The 14,946-nt window shown below is 37.5% G+C and overlaps 1 protein-coding gene across 3 annotated transcripts in view; it reads left to right on the forward strand.

Moving 5' to 3' along the window:
• Positions 1-14,946, forward strand: part of STPG2 (sperm tail PG-rich repeat containing 2) — a 613,616-nt gene that overhangs the window by 163,705 nt on the left and 434,965 nt on the right. For all 3 annotated transcript variants that reach the window (XM_032239554.1, XM_032239555.1, XM_032239556.1), the window contains one exon: positions 11,195-11,287. In XM_032239554.1, the coding sequence (XP_032095445.1) occupies positions 11,195-11,287 (93 nt within the window). The remainder of the gene's footprint in view (positions 1-11,194; positions 11,288-14,946) is intronic.

Consider the following 14,946-nt stretch of genomic DNA (forward strand, 5'->3'; position numbering starts at 1 on the left):
CCTGTGTCCATGTGTTCTCATTGTTCAACACCCGCCTATGAGTGAGAACATGTGGTGTTTGATCTTCTGCTCTTCTGTCAGTTTGCTGAGAATGATGGTTTCCAGGTTCATCCATGTCCCTACAAAGGACCCAAACTCATCGTTTTTGATGGCTGCATAATATTCCATGGTGTGTATGTGCCACATTTTCCCTATCCAGTCTATCGTCGATGGGCATTTGGATTGGTTCCAGGTCTTTGCTATTGTAAACAGTGCTGCAATGAACATTCGTGTGCACGTGTCCTTACAGTAGAACGATTTGTAATCCTTTGGATATATACCCAGTAATGGGATTGCTGGGTCAAATGGAATTTCTATTTCTAGGTCCTTGAGGAATCGCCACACTGTCTTCCACAATGGTTGAACTAATTTACACTCCCACCAACAGTGCAAAAGTGTTCCTATTTCTCCACATCCTCTCCAGCATCTGTTGTCTCCAGATTTTTTAATGATCGCCATTCTAACTGGCGTGAGATGGTATCTCAATGTTGTTTTGATTTGCATTTCTCTGATGACCAGTGATGATGAGCATTTTTTCATATGTTTGTGGGCCTGATGTATGTCTTCTTTTGTAAAGTGTCTGTTCATATCCTTTGCCCACTTTTGAATGGGCTTGTTAGTTTTTTTCTTGTAAATCTGTTTTAGTTCTTTGTAAATTCTGGATATCAGCCCTTTGTCAGATGGGTAAACTGCAAAATTTTTTCCCATTCTGTTGGTTGCCGATTCACTCTAATGACTGTTTCTCTTGCTGTGCAGAAGCTGTGGAGTTTGATTAGGTCCCATTTGTCTATTTTAGCTTTTGTTGTCAATGCTTTTGGTGTTTTGGTCATGAAGTCCTTGCCTACACCTATGTCCTGAATGGTTTTGCCTAGATTTTCTTCTAGGCTTTTTATGGTGTTAGGTCTTATGTTTAAGTCTTTAATCCATCTGGAGTTAATTTTAGTGTAAGGTGTCAGGAAGTGGTCCAGTTTCTGCTTTCTGCACCTGGTTACCAGCTTTCCCAACATCGTTTATTGAACAGGGAATCCTTTCCCCATTGCTTGTTTTTGTCTGGTTTGTCAAAGATCAGATGGTTGTAGATATGTTGTGTTGCCTCCAAGACCTCTGTTCTGTTCCATTGGTCTATATCTCTGTTTTGGTACCAGTACCATGCTGTTTTGATTACTGTAGCCTTGTAGTATAGTTTGAAGTCCGGTAGTGTGATGCCCCCCGCTTTGTTCTTTTTGCTTAGAATTTACTTGGCTATGCGGGCTCTGTTTTGCTTCTATATGAAGTTTAAGGTGGTTTTTTCCAGTTCTGCGAAGAAGGTCATTGGTAGCTTGATGGGGATAGCATTGAATCTGTAAATGACTTTGGGCAGTATGGCCATTTTCACGATATTGATTCTTCCTAAGTATGAGCATGGAATGTTTCTCCATCTGTTTGTGTCCTCTCTTATTTTGTTGAGCAGTGGCTTGTAGTTCTCCTTGAAGAGGTCCTTTACATTCCTTGTTAGTTGTATTCCTAGGTATTTTATTCTCTTTGTGGCAATTGTGAATGGAAGTTTGTTCTTGATTTGGCTCTCTTTAAGTCTGTTACTGGTGTATAGGAATGCATGTGATTTTTGTACATTGATTTTGTATCCTGAGACTTTACTGAACTTGCTTATCAGTTTCAGGAGATTTGGGGCTGAGACGATGGGGTCTTCTAGATATACAATCATGTCGTCTGCAAATAGAGACAATTTGACTTCCTCCTTTCCTATTTGAATACCCTTTGTTTCTTTTTCTTGCCTGATTGCTCTGGCTAGAACTTCTAATACTATATTGAATAGCAGTGGTGAGAGAGGGCATCCTTGTCTGGTGCCATATTTCAAGGGGAATGCTTCCAGTTTTTGTCCATTCAGTATGATATTGGCTGTTGGTTTGTCATAAATAGCTGTTATTATTTTGAGATACGTTCCATCAATACCTAGCTTATTGAGGGTTTTTAGCATAAAGGGCTGTTGAATTTTGTCCAAGGCCTTCTCTGCATCAATTGAGATAATCATGTGGTTTTTGCCTTTGGTTCTATTTATGTGTTGAATTACATTTATAGATTTGCGTATGTTGAACCAGCCTTGCATCCCCGAGATGAGGCCTACTTGATCATGGTGGATAAGCTTTTTGATGTGCTGTTGCAATCGGCTTGTCAGTATTTTATTGAAGATTTTTGCATCTATGTTCATCATGGATATTGGCCTGAAGTTTTCTTTTCTTGTTGTGTCTCTGTCGGGTTTTGGAATCAGGATGATGTTGGTGTCATAAAATGATTTGGGAAGAATTCCCTCTTTTTGTATTGTTTGGAATAGTATCACAAGGAATGGTACCAGCTCCTCTTTGTACGTCTGGTAGAATTAGGCTGTGAACCCGTCTGGACCTGGGCTTTTTTTGGGTGGTAAGCTCTTAATTGCTGCCTCAACTTCAGACCTTGTTATGGGTCTGTTCAGGGTTTCGGCTTCTTCCTGGTTTAGGCTTGAGAGGAGGCAAGTGTCCAGGAATTTATCCATTTTTCCAGATTTATTAGTTTGTGTGCATAGAGTTGTTTGTAATAATCTCTGATGATGGTTTGAATTTCTGTGGAATCTGTGGTGATATCCCCTTTATCGTTTTTTATTGCATCAATTTGGTCATTCTCTCTTTTCTTTTTTATTAATCTGGCTAGTGGTCTGTCTATTTTGTTGATCTTTTCAAAAAACCAGTTCCTGGATTTATTGATTTTTTGAAGGGTTTTTTGTGTCTCTATCTCCTTCAGTTCTGCTCTGATCTTAGCTATTTCTTGTCTTCTGCTAGACTTTGAGTTTTTTTGATCTTGCTCCTCTAGCTCTTTCAGTTTTGACGATAGGGTGTCAATTTTTGATCTCTCCTTGCTTCTCATGTGGGCACTTATTGCTATATATTTTCCTCTAGAGACTGCTTTAAATGTGTCCCAGAGATTCTGGTATGTTGTGTCTTCATTCTCGTTGGTTTCGAAGAACATCTTTATTTCTGCCTTCATTTCATTGTTTATCCAGTCAACATTCAAGAGCAAGTTGTTCAGTTTCCATGAAGCTGTGCGGTTCTGAGTTAGTTTTTGAATTCTGAGTTCTAACTTGATTGCACTGTGGTCTGAGAGACTGTTTGTTACGATTTCCGTTCTTTTGCATTTGCTGAGGAGTGATTTACTCCCAATTATGTGGTCAATTTTAGAGTAGGTGTGATGTGGTGCTGAGAAGAATGTATATTCTGTGGATTTGGGGTGGAGAGTTCTGTAAATGTCTATTAGGTTTGCTTGGTCCAGGTCTGAGTTCAAGTCCTGGATATCCTTGTTAATTTTCTGTCTGGTTGATCTGTCTAATATTGACAATGGGGTGTTAAAGTCTCCCAGTATTATTGTGTGGGAGTCCAAGTCTCTTTGTAAGTCATTAAGAACTTGCCTTATGTATCTGGGTGCTCCTGTATTGGGTGCGTATATATTTAGGATCGTTAGCTCTTCTTGTTGCATTGATCCTTTTACCATTATGTAATGTCCCTCTTTGTCTCTTATGATCTTTGTTGCTTTAAAGTCTCATTTATCAGAGATGAGAATTGCAACTCCTGCTTTTTTTTGCTCTCCATTTGCTTGGTAAATCTTCCTCCATCCCTTTATTTTGAGCCTTTGTGTATCCTTGCATGTTAGATGGGTTTCCTGGATACAGCACACTGATGGGTTTTGTCTTTTTATCCAATTTGCCATGCTGTGTCTTTTGATTGGGGCATTTATTCCATTTACATTTAGGGTTAATATTTTTATGTGCGAATTTGATACTACCATTTTCGTGCTAGCTGGGTGTTTTGCCCTTTAGTTGAGCTGGTACTTGTTGTTCCTTTATATGTGTAGAGCCTCTTTCAGGAGCTCTTGTAGAGCTGACCTGGTGGTGACGAAATCTCTGAGTACTTGTATGTTCCCAAAGGATTTTATTTTTCCTTCACTTATGAAGCTTAGTTTGGCTGGATAGGAGATTCTGGGTTGAAAGTTCTTTTCTTTAAGGATGTTGAATATTGGCCCCCACTCTCTTCTGGCTTGTAGGGTTTCTGCTGAGAGATCTGCTGTGAGTCCGATGGGCTTCCCTTTGTGGGTAACCCGACCTTTCTCTCTGGCTGCTTTTACTATTTTCTCCTTCATTTCAACCCTGGTGAATCTGACGATTATGTGCCTTGGGATTGCTCTTCTTGACGAATATCTTTATGGTGTTCTCTGTATTTCCTGGACTTGAGTGTTTGCCTGCCTTGCTAGGTTGGGGAAGTTTTCCTGGATTATATCCTGAAGAGTATTTTCCAGCTTGGATTCATTCTCTTTGTCGCATTCAGGTACGCCTATCAAACGTAGATTAGCTCTTTTCACATAGTCCCATATTTCTTGGAGATTTTGTTCATTCCTTTTTACCCTTTTTTCTCCAGTCTTGCCTTCCCGTTTTATTTCATTGAGTTGATCTTCGACCTCTGATATCCTTTCTTGTGCTTGGTCCATTCGGCTGTTGATAGTTGTGCATGCTTCGCGAAGTTCTCATGTTGCATTTTTCAGCTCCATCAATTCACTTATATTCCTTTCTATTTTGTCCATTCTCGTTAGAATTTCGTCAAATCTTTTTTCAAGATTCTTAGTTTCTTTGCATTTGGTTAGAACATGTTCTTTAAGTTCACAGAAGTTTCTTACTACCCACCTTCTGAAGTCTGATTCTGTCATTTCATCACACTCGTTCTCCCTCCAACCTTGTTCCCTTGCTGGTGAGGTGTTGTGATCCCTTTTAGGAGGAGAGGTGTTCTGGTTTCAGGTGTTTTCATCCTTTTTGTGCTGGTTTCTTCCCATCTTTAAGGATTTATCCATCTGTCGACTTTGTAGTTGCTGGCTTTCAGATTGGGTCTCAAATCTTTCAGATTGACGTTCTGTTTGTTGATGATGAGGTTATTTCTGTTTCTTGGTTTTCCTTCTGACAGTCTGGCCCCTCTGCTGTAGGTCTGCTGAGGTTCACTCCAGGCCCTGCTTGCCTGGGGTTCACCTGCAGCAGCTGCTGAACAGTAAGGGTCGTTACCAGTTTTCTTCTTCTGCTATCTTTGTCCCAGAAGGATACCCGCCTAGTGTCAATCTGATCTCTCCATTATGAGGTGTCTCTTTGGATATATAGGGGTCAGGGAGCTGCTTGAGGAGATGGTCTCTTCTTTATAGGAGCTCAAATGTTGAGCTGTGATCTCTGTTGTTCATTCAGAGCTGCTGGGCAGATACGTTTAGGTCTGCTGCAGCAGAACTCATAAACTGCTTTTTGTTCCCAGGTGCTCTGTCCCAGGGATTTAGGGCTTTATTTATGAGTTTCCGTTATGCTGCTGCCTTCTTTTTTTTTCCTTCAGATCTGCCCTGCCCGGCAAGGAGGCAGGCTAGTCACTGTCGGCCTGTAGAGGCTTTGCTGAGCTGCTGTGGGCTCCGCCCCATTGCCGAGTGAACTTCCCTGCAGTCCTGTTTATATGGGTGTAGTTATAACTGCTTTGGTGATGGTGGCCCACCTCTGTTGAGGTGGAGTCTCTCTGCTGTAGCGGGTTGCCTTGGCAAAGGCGGGCTTCCTCAGCAATGGCGGGTTCCCTTGGCAACGGCGGGCTGCCTCAGCATTTGCTGACTCCTTCCTTAGTGGTGGCCTGCCTCGGTAATGGCGGACGCCCCTCCCCCACAGAGCTGGCCCATCCCGGGTTCAGCTGCAATTGCTGTGAAACTCTCAATCCAGAGTTTCTGGTTGCTGTTCTTTTGTGGGGGTGGGACCAGCCGAGCCTGATCGCCTGGCTCCCTGCCTTAGAGCCTTTTTTGAGTTTGTGTTCCAGTCGCCTGTTGAAGAAGCGCTGGGGTCTGTTTCTTTTCCCTGCGGCCACTCACTGTGCTGGCTTAAACAGCGGCACTGAGGTTTGTGGTCCTTTTTTTTTTTTTTGCCCTGGAATCTACTGTCCTGGTTCCCTGCTTAGTGCCCTTTTTAAACAGACGAATGGGTGACTTTCCGTGGCTCCAATCGCCAGCCAAAAGTGCACCCGGACCAGTGTATTTTGTATGGAGAACCGCGGCTCCGGGGCGCTGACAAAGCGGCCGCTCGGGGCAAAGCAGTGGCGCCGGCCGGCACAGCCGCGGTGGCTGAAACAGCCGCGCTGGTGACCTGTGGAGCTTCTCTGCCTGGGAATTTCCTAGTCTGTGGGCAATAAAAATGCGGCGTCCACTCACCCTCTGAGCTTTCACTGGGAGCTGCAATCTTGAGCTGTTCCTAAACGCCTATCTTGGATCCTCCCCTCTATGTATTTTGTCATATCATTTCTTGCTGTTCTTTCTGAGACTCTAATAAATGTGTATGTTAGAACTGTTCACCATGCCTCAAACACTCTTAGAGTTCTATATTATAACATTTTTGTTTTCATGCTACAGTTTAAATATTTTCTACTGAGTTTTAATTTAATTCACTACTGTTATTTCAACTACCATTAAATCAATGTATTGACTTCTTAATTTTAGATATTGTATTTTTTAGTTCTAGAATGCCTGTTTAATTCTTTCTTAAAGAATTTATTTCTCAGGACAAATTCTTTATGATTTCAACTATTTCTTTTCTATTTATTGAACACATTAATCATAGTTTTATTTTATTTTATTTTATTGAGATGGAGTTTTGCTTTTGTTGCCCAGGCTCGAGTGCAGTGACACTATCTCGGCCCACCATAACTTCCGCCTCCCAGGTTCAAGCGATTCTCCTGCCTCAGCCTCCTGAGTAGCTGGGATTACAGGCATGTGCCACCATGCCCAATTAATTTTGTATTTTTAGTAGAGATGGGGTTTCTCCATGTTGGTCAGGCTGGTCGTGAATTCCTGACCGTAGGTGATCTGCCTGCCTTGCCTTCCTAAAGTGCTGGGATTATAGGCATGATCCACTGCACCTGGCCTAATCATAGTTTTAAAAAAATTTTTGTATACGATCTCTAATATCTGGATCACCCATTAGTATGTTATTTTATGTTTTTTTTCCTCTTGATTTTGATCATGCATTCTGTTTTTGGCATGCTCCATAATTTTTAATAGCATACCAGATACTGTGTATAAAACATTGTAAAGATTTTAAATGATGTTATTTTTCTACTAGGGAGGTTTCATACTTTCTTCTGCAAGGCAGATATAGGTGAGATAAAATCACCTTAATCCAATTATGAACTGTGCTAGTTACATGTTGCTATTACTTAATTTACCTCTTGGTTGTTTTATTTTCTTAAGTGTAGTATTCTGGGGATATCAATTATGAGCCTGATGTTTTTGAGGGCCCTTCTTTCTATCAGGTTCTTAACTTTACTCTTTGATGTCTCTGTATTTCAATTTGTTGGCTTAGATTTTTAGCCTCACATTGCCTTTATTTCTTACAAATATCTTGTTCAAGAAATAGGCCATGTGTTTTGAGGCTCGTAAAATTTGCGATTTTGTCATTCTGGCCCAGTAAGACACAGTTCCTTAGTAGCATTTCTCCACCAGGCCAAATCTCAAATGTTTACTCTGTTGCCTTTGTCAGAAAATGCCCTGAGGGAGAATATACCTGCAAACCAGCAGCTCATCTCTCAGAGATTCTACTTTTGTCAGAATTGTAGCCTTTTGGTCTGTGCTACCTCTACAACTCAATAATGTCTTTAAAAACAGGTTTTTGTTACATTTTGTCTGAATTTATTTTTAATTAATTGTGTTGAAATGTGGTCTTTTGTAAACTACCCATTTCCTTTAGAGCGGAAGCCATCCAATGAGCAATTAATTTCTTGGTAATGTCATTAAAAGTTGCTAACTTTTACCCCCTAAGCACTAAAAACTGCAAAATGTTTTGGAGCTTTTTTATGTAATAATTTCTAGTACCATATATATGACAGTAATCAAATTATTGTAATTTCTTTTTTTCCAAGATGGCAGATTGGAGACAAGCACTAATTAGCATGTTTATTGTATTTGGAAAGACAAAATAGTTTATAGCAATTCTCACTGTGAAATATTTTTCTGGAAAGCAATGCAGGAACTTAACAGGAAAACTGAAAGAAATCACAGACCCTTTGAAAGAAGTGTAAAGCTGCAGCCCACACAGTGAGCCTTGTGAAAATCTAAATCCTTGGAGTATGAAAGGCAGAGGGAATGCCTTCAGGATATACACCTCCACTGGGGAACCTGGCAATCCACGCATGAGGGAACACTGTAACTCTACCTGGTGCCAGAACTGATTTAAGGAGCAGTGGGGAATATAAAAGTATTAGCAGTGTGGGAAGACCCTTGCAGGCATTTTCAGTCTCCAGTGCAAACCAAGGGAAGCCATTCCTGATTCTGTGTCATTGGGGATCTTGCAAAAGTCTGCTAGCTAACTCAGGCAGTGGTTGCAGGTTGAGAGAAGCTCCCAATTGAAATTTATGATATAATATCCAGTGAGGATTAGTTCCCTTGGCCAGAGCCAGGGAACAGGTGGGAAGTGTGCTGCAGCCACAAGTGCAGGAGCTGCACACTGGCTTTACAGGCAGACTGGGAGGAGCATGGCCTGAAAGCTAGTTTCGGTATCTGTGGGGAAGGCCTATGACCTGGGGCATTTTGAGTTCTGAGTATTAAGTACTTAGAACATAGATAGCTGCTGCCAGCAGGTATGAGACTTGCTTTTCCAAGCGCATGGGAGCTGGATGGGGTTTACTGCCACCTACTACTTCTGACTCCCTGTACACACTCATTTGTACATCAGAGACAGATATGCTCCTCCATGGAACATTATCCCAGTGGCCAGTGAATTTCTCTGACCCTCACTAGGGCCACTGTTTGAATAGAAGAGGACTAATATCCAGAATCTACAAGGAACTCAAATCAACAAGAAAAAAACAAATACTTTCATGAAAAAGTGGGCAACTGACATGAATAGATATTTATTAAAAGAAGATATACAAATGGCCAACAAACATATGAAAAAATACTCAACATCACTAGTCATCAGGGAAATGCAGATTAAAACCACAATGAGATACCACCTTACTCCTGTGCAAGAATGGCCATTTTTAGTATTATTATTTTTTGAGACAGGGTCTCACTCTCTCAACCAGGCTTGCATTAATGTGACTGTGGCTCACTGCAGCCTTGATCTCCCAGGCTTAAGTGATCCTCCTACCTCAGTCTCTCCAGTAGCAGGGAACACAGGCATATGCCACCACACTCAGCTAATTTTTGTATTTTTTTGTAGAGATTGGGTTTCACCATGCTGCTCAGGCTGATCTTGAACTCAGTTCAAGTGAACTGCCTAACTTGGCTTCCCAAAGTGGTGGGATAACAGGTGTCAGCCACTGTACCCATCCAAGAATGGCCATTGTTAAAAAGTAAAAAACAAAAATCAAAAAGCAATATATGTTGGGGTCATGAAAAGGGAATGCTTACACGTTGGTGGTGGGAATGTAAGTTAGTACAATCTCTATGGAAAACAGTATGGAGATGCCTTAGATAACTAAAAATAGATATATGATTTGATCCAGCAATCCCACTACTGGGTATCTACCCAATGGAAAAGAAGTCAGTATATTAAAAAGACACCTGCATGTGTATGTTTATTGCAGCCAAATTTGCAATTGCAAAGATATGGAACCAATCTTAGTGCCCATTGACAAAGAGTGGATAAAGAAGATGTGGTCTATACACACCATGTAATATGCCATGCAGTAACATTACTACTGAGTAATAACTACTCAGCCATAAAAAAGAATAAAATAATGTCTTTTGCAGCAACTTGGATGGAGTGGGAGGCCATTATTCTAAGTGAAGTAACTCAGGAATGGAAAACCAAATACTGTATGTTTTCACTGATAAGTGAGAGCTAAGCCATGGGTATGCAAAGGCACACAGAGTGACATAATGGACGTTGGAGACTCAGAAAGGGGAGGATGTGAGTAAGGATAAAAACCTACTTATTTGGGCACAATGTACACTACTCAGGTGATGGGTGCACTAAAATCCCAGAATTCACCTCTATCCTATTCATCCATGTAAAGAGAAACCACTTGTATCCAAAAGCTATTGAAATAAAAAAATTATGCAAATAAGTTGCTTTTCAGCTTCAGACAATCTAAAAACTAAACAAAATAGTAATGCTGGCTTAGATATTCTATATTCAAAGGCTTTCACATTTTTAAAATACATGACTGTGATTGTTCTATTTTTGAAAGTGATAGAAGCTACCTATATTATTTTGAGTAGTTAGGTTGGAATAATATCATGTGGAAAAAAGTGGAGAAGTGCCATCTTTAACGTTTTGGGTAGAGATGCAGATTGTGTCGTAAATACATTAGGTGGGTAATGGATGTTTTAGTAAATTAATGTTACCAAAAAATGGACAAAGAGAGAGAGATGTCTGTTCTCTACTGTGTGTGAAATTCTGAAATATTAACTATGAATCTCAAATTCTGAAATAAAAACAATGAAGTATGTAAAAAAAGGAAAAATAGATTCTTGTCCTTTTTGCATAGATGGAGGATTTGCTGCTTTTTCCATTTATTAACTGAATACAAATAAATTTTGTGACAAATTAGAGTATCACAAAGATTAATTGCTCATTAAAATGTTAGATTACTAGATTGCTCTAGCCTATTAATTTACATCTTCAATGCATACAAAAAATTATGATATTTAAGAGAGTAAGTGGGTCATTTTACTTAGAAAATATATTAACCCGTAATTGCCACATAATTAAATTGTTAATTGTGAATATATTTTTATTAATAATAAATTGTTAACAAATAATACTATGTAATTGGCTAAATATATTTTACTAATATATTATTGAGATAGCAACTTGCTAGTTATGAAATAGAACAAGAATTGATGTTTGAATTTGACATTAGATATGGCTAATCTATTTAAGTAATGTGTACAGATCCATTATACTTACCTAGAGTTTCATATAATCAACTTTTTCCATTTTAATATCTCATTGACATTTATTTCTGTATCATATTTTGAAAATTTTATTTTAAAAAGAAATGTGTCTTTAATGCTAGACAGTGTTGATGACCTTCATGGCAAACTTATTATTTATAGTGCCTCTTGCATTGATAAAAATAAATGGTGTACTCTTTTTAACCCCTTCTTTCAACTTGCTTTTTGGTATTCACAGTATGGTGGAATTTCTGATGAATTACCTAACTTGACTAACAAATATGCTGCTTTCTTGTCAAGAGCTGAAAGAGCTACGATGATATCAGATATGGTAAGAAGACTCCTACCATCAAATATTTTCATTATATAGAAATCATGGAGGAGGCTGCATAACATAAAAATTATATTAGGACCTGAGTGAGGTAACTGGCAGCCTGCTGTAATGTCCTTGGTTAGATTGATACTTCTATATTTTTAAAGTTCAACAAAATTATTGAAGCTAAGCCAAAGTACAGAATTACTATATGAGAGATTATCAGGTGGAACATCCTTTGTAGGGTCAGAGAACATTCATTCTTCGGACATATATGATTGTTGAACTTGTTGTGTTGTTCATGGAGTAGAAGATTTACTGTAGGTTCGACTCATTTTACTCATAATGCAAATTTTTTCTCTTTTCAATGTGAATTCATCTTGACATCTAAGACTCCTCAGTGATTTATTTTTACTCCTGTTGACCTGTATGTTAAATGATATGGCCATAAATTTTTCTGAATTTCTATTTTTAATAAATACCTAACATTGAGTAAATTGAAAACAGTAAAGCAGATTAAATTTAAAAATGAGTAGTTAATTATTTCAGATTGAATTTACAAATATATCAAAGTAAAATTTAGAGTTAAAAAGTTGGACCCAATGGTAATGTTACTATAGTCTAAATGTTTGTATCCCGTTAAAATTCATATGTTGAAATCCTAACTCCCAGGGTGATGGTATTAGGAGGTGGCAATTTCAGGGAGGTTATTATGTCACGAGGGTGGAGACCTCATAAATGGGATTAGAACTCTTATAAAATAGGCCCAAGTGGGCTTTACCATGAAGACTCGGAGAAGGTACTGTCTATAAGGAAGCAAGGCCTCTACAGATACTGAGTCTGCTTGTGCTTTGATGTTGGGCTTCCCAGCCTACAGAACTGTGAGAAATAAATTTCTGTTTGTAAGCTACCCAGTTTATGGTATTTTGTTATAGCACCCCAAACAAAGACAAATGTTACAGTATAGACTTGTGTGAACAAGGTGTTATTAAAATACATTTTTATAGAAATTGGACCATCTTTGCAAGATATTGTTAATAACAAATTACAAAAACAGGATTATTAAACAAGATTTAAAATGTGGCTAATCAGTGAGAACATAGTATAGCTTGCTGAAATAAAATTCTGCTAGGTAAGATAATGGCAACAGTTTATTTATAATGTTTCTGATTGTGACATAATTGATACAAGATCAGGATGAACTACTTAAAGGGAATGACAAATGCAGTGCTAGTTAATATAACTGTGAATGTCTTGGAAATCGTAGGAATTAGATTAATTTGGTGAAAGCTATTCAGGAATGGACTTTTTTTTTTTTTTTTTTTCTGAGGCATTATTGGAATTTGAGATATAGTTAAAATTAGCATCAGGTTCTATTCTATGAGATTTTTTGTAATTATAAATTCAAAAGGCCATTTAAGATCATCTAAACATTTTCTTTACTTGAAGTAGATTCTGAGTAATTGTTAACTAAATGTGCTTTTTAAAATGGATTATTTCTTCACCTTGAGGAATTTTAGAGTTCAGTTGTATTTCTCAAGTGAATCATTGTTATGCATACCTCAGGATCCATTTTGAAGTATGCCCTGACTAATTTATTACTAATATAAAGCCTTTATGCTTAGGAATTATTGAATGGATTCAAAGTTATTTCTATTATATCACAGGTAGTAGGAAAAAACAATGAAAATTTTAGAGAACATCCATAGGAAGGCATATATATATGTTAAACTTTATGTCTGTGGTGAAGAAGATGGTGCATATCTGCTCTAAAGGAAGACAAGTTGCTTCCCCAATTTTTTTGACTTAATTTAACATTTTTTTCTTTTAATTTTGTCCCTCTTTAGATCTGAAAACTTCTTTTTAGTGTTGTCTCCTCTGGCACAAAACATTTGCAATTAAAATTATTCAATGGGACTCTGGTTTTCCAAGAAGCAGAATAGTTTAGTCACATAGAAAGTTTGATTTTTGAATCTCTTTTGCAAATGACAGTACACTTCAAACAGGTGCATATATAATATGTATGTAATGAAAAATCCAAATTATTGCTCTCAAAACAAAATTGAAATAATATTCAAATACATGATATAATGGAATTAATTTTATTATTTACTTTAAATAAAAATAAAGAAAATTTACCTTCCAGGTATTTTGTTATGGATATGCTGCAGTCTTTAAGGAAGATTTGATAGTTTAATTTTCCAAGTTGTATTTTTACATAAAAAATATAGTTCCCTTCCGGACTTCTGGTTTCATATGAAAGACTTATTTCTTTTACAAGATCCTAAATAAATATTTTTTCTTTTAAAAAAAACTATGACATAAGCATTGGTTGATTATAAAAAGAAAGAAAAATGGAGGATGAACACAAGTCAAACATCTGTTTACCACGCATTCTAGAAGCAGAAACTGAAGAAAATAATTAAATGTTTGATATAGAAAACATAAAGTTATTTCAAGCTGAATAAAAACATACGGTATTAATCTGGGTAGCTCAACAAAATGCCAGAAGATAAATATAAAAATATGTATGACCTTTTTACTTTTTTTTTTTTCATTTTCAGAAGATCCTTACTAAGGAAAATATCCTTGAAACTTCCACAGAGTAAAGTAACTGGGTAACTTACAAAGGGGTGAGAAATATGACTTATGTCAGGTATTTGCTTAGCAACATTAGTAACATTTCAAGGCTAGAACATGATAAAGTAATATTTTCTTAAATTTCTCAGGGGAAAAATTTTGGATATAGAGTTCTCCCTCTACCTAAAATTTTAATTAAATGAATCAAGAAAATAACTTTCTGACATGCCATCGTTTAGAAAGTTCAGTATCTCTATATCTTCATATGTGGAGTTGCTCCATCAAAATAAAAAATGGAAAAAAAAGTGGGGTGACATAAAGACAAAGAAGAATATAAACTGAGCATTTCCTAGACAAAGTAAAGAAAAGTGAAAATTAATAAAGAAGTCATTTTAGCTCATACATGACATATTCTTCAAGAGGAAGGAGTTTGATGACATAAAATTCATCACTTGTGTTTGGCCACACTACTTGGCTCTGTAGGGAATAATAATGTTAATATAAATCCTGCTTTAAAATTGGTTTATTTTAAAATCACAATAAAGTGATATGGGAGCTGAAGGATTAAATAGCTGTTATAAAAAAGAACCAACCAAGTATGACAGAGCTGAATAACACAATAAAAAATTGCATAATGCAATTGCAAGTATTAATAGCAGAATAAACCAAGCTGAGGAAAGAATCCCAGAATTTAAAGACTAGTTCTCTGAAATAAGACAGTCAAAACGAGGAAAAAAAGAATAAAAATGAATTAACAAAACCTCCAAGAAGCATGGGCTTTCTTAAGGAGGCTAAATCTGTGAATCACTGGCATCCCTGAAAGAGAGGCAGAAAAACCAAACAACTTAGAAAACATATTTAAGAATATTATCCATGACTACTTTCACAATTTTGCTAGAGAGGCTAACAGTCAAGTTCAGGAAATACAGATAACTCCTGCAAGTTTCTACACAAGAAGATCATCCCCAAGAAAGACACAGAATCCTCAGATTTTCCAAGGTTGAAATGAAAGAAAGAATTTAAAGGCAGCTAGAGAGAAAGGGCAGGTTACCTACAAAGGGATCTATATGAGGCTAACAGATTTTCCAAGGTTGAAA

Source organism: Sapajus apella, unplaced genomic scaffold (genome assembly GCF_009761245.1).
Source record: "Sapajus apella isolate SASKATOON/1434 unplaced genomic scaffold, GSC_monkey_1.0 scaffold45, whole genome shotgun sequence".
Classification (NCBI taxonomy): domain Eukaryota; kingdom Metazoa; phylum Chordata; class Mammalia; order Primates; family Cebidae; genus Sapajus; species Sapajus apella.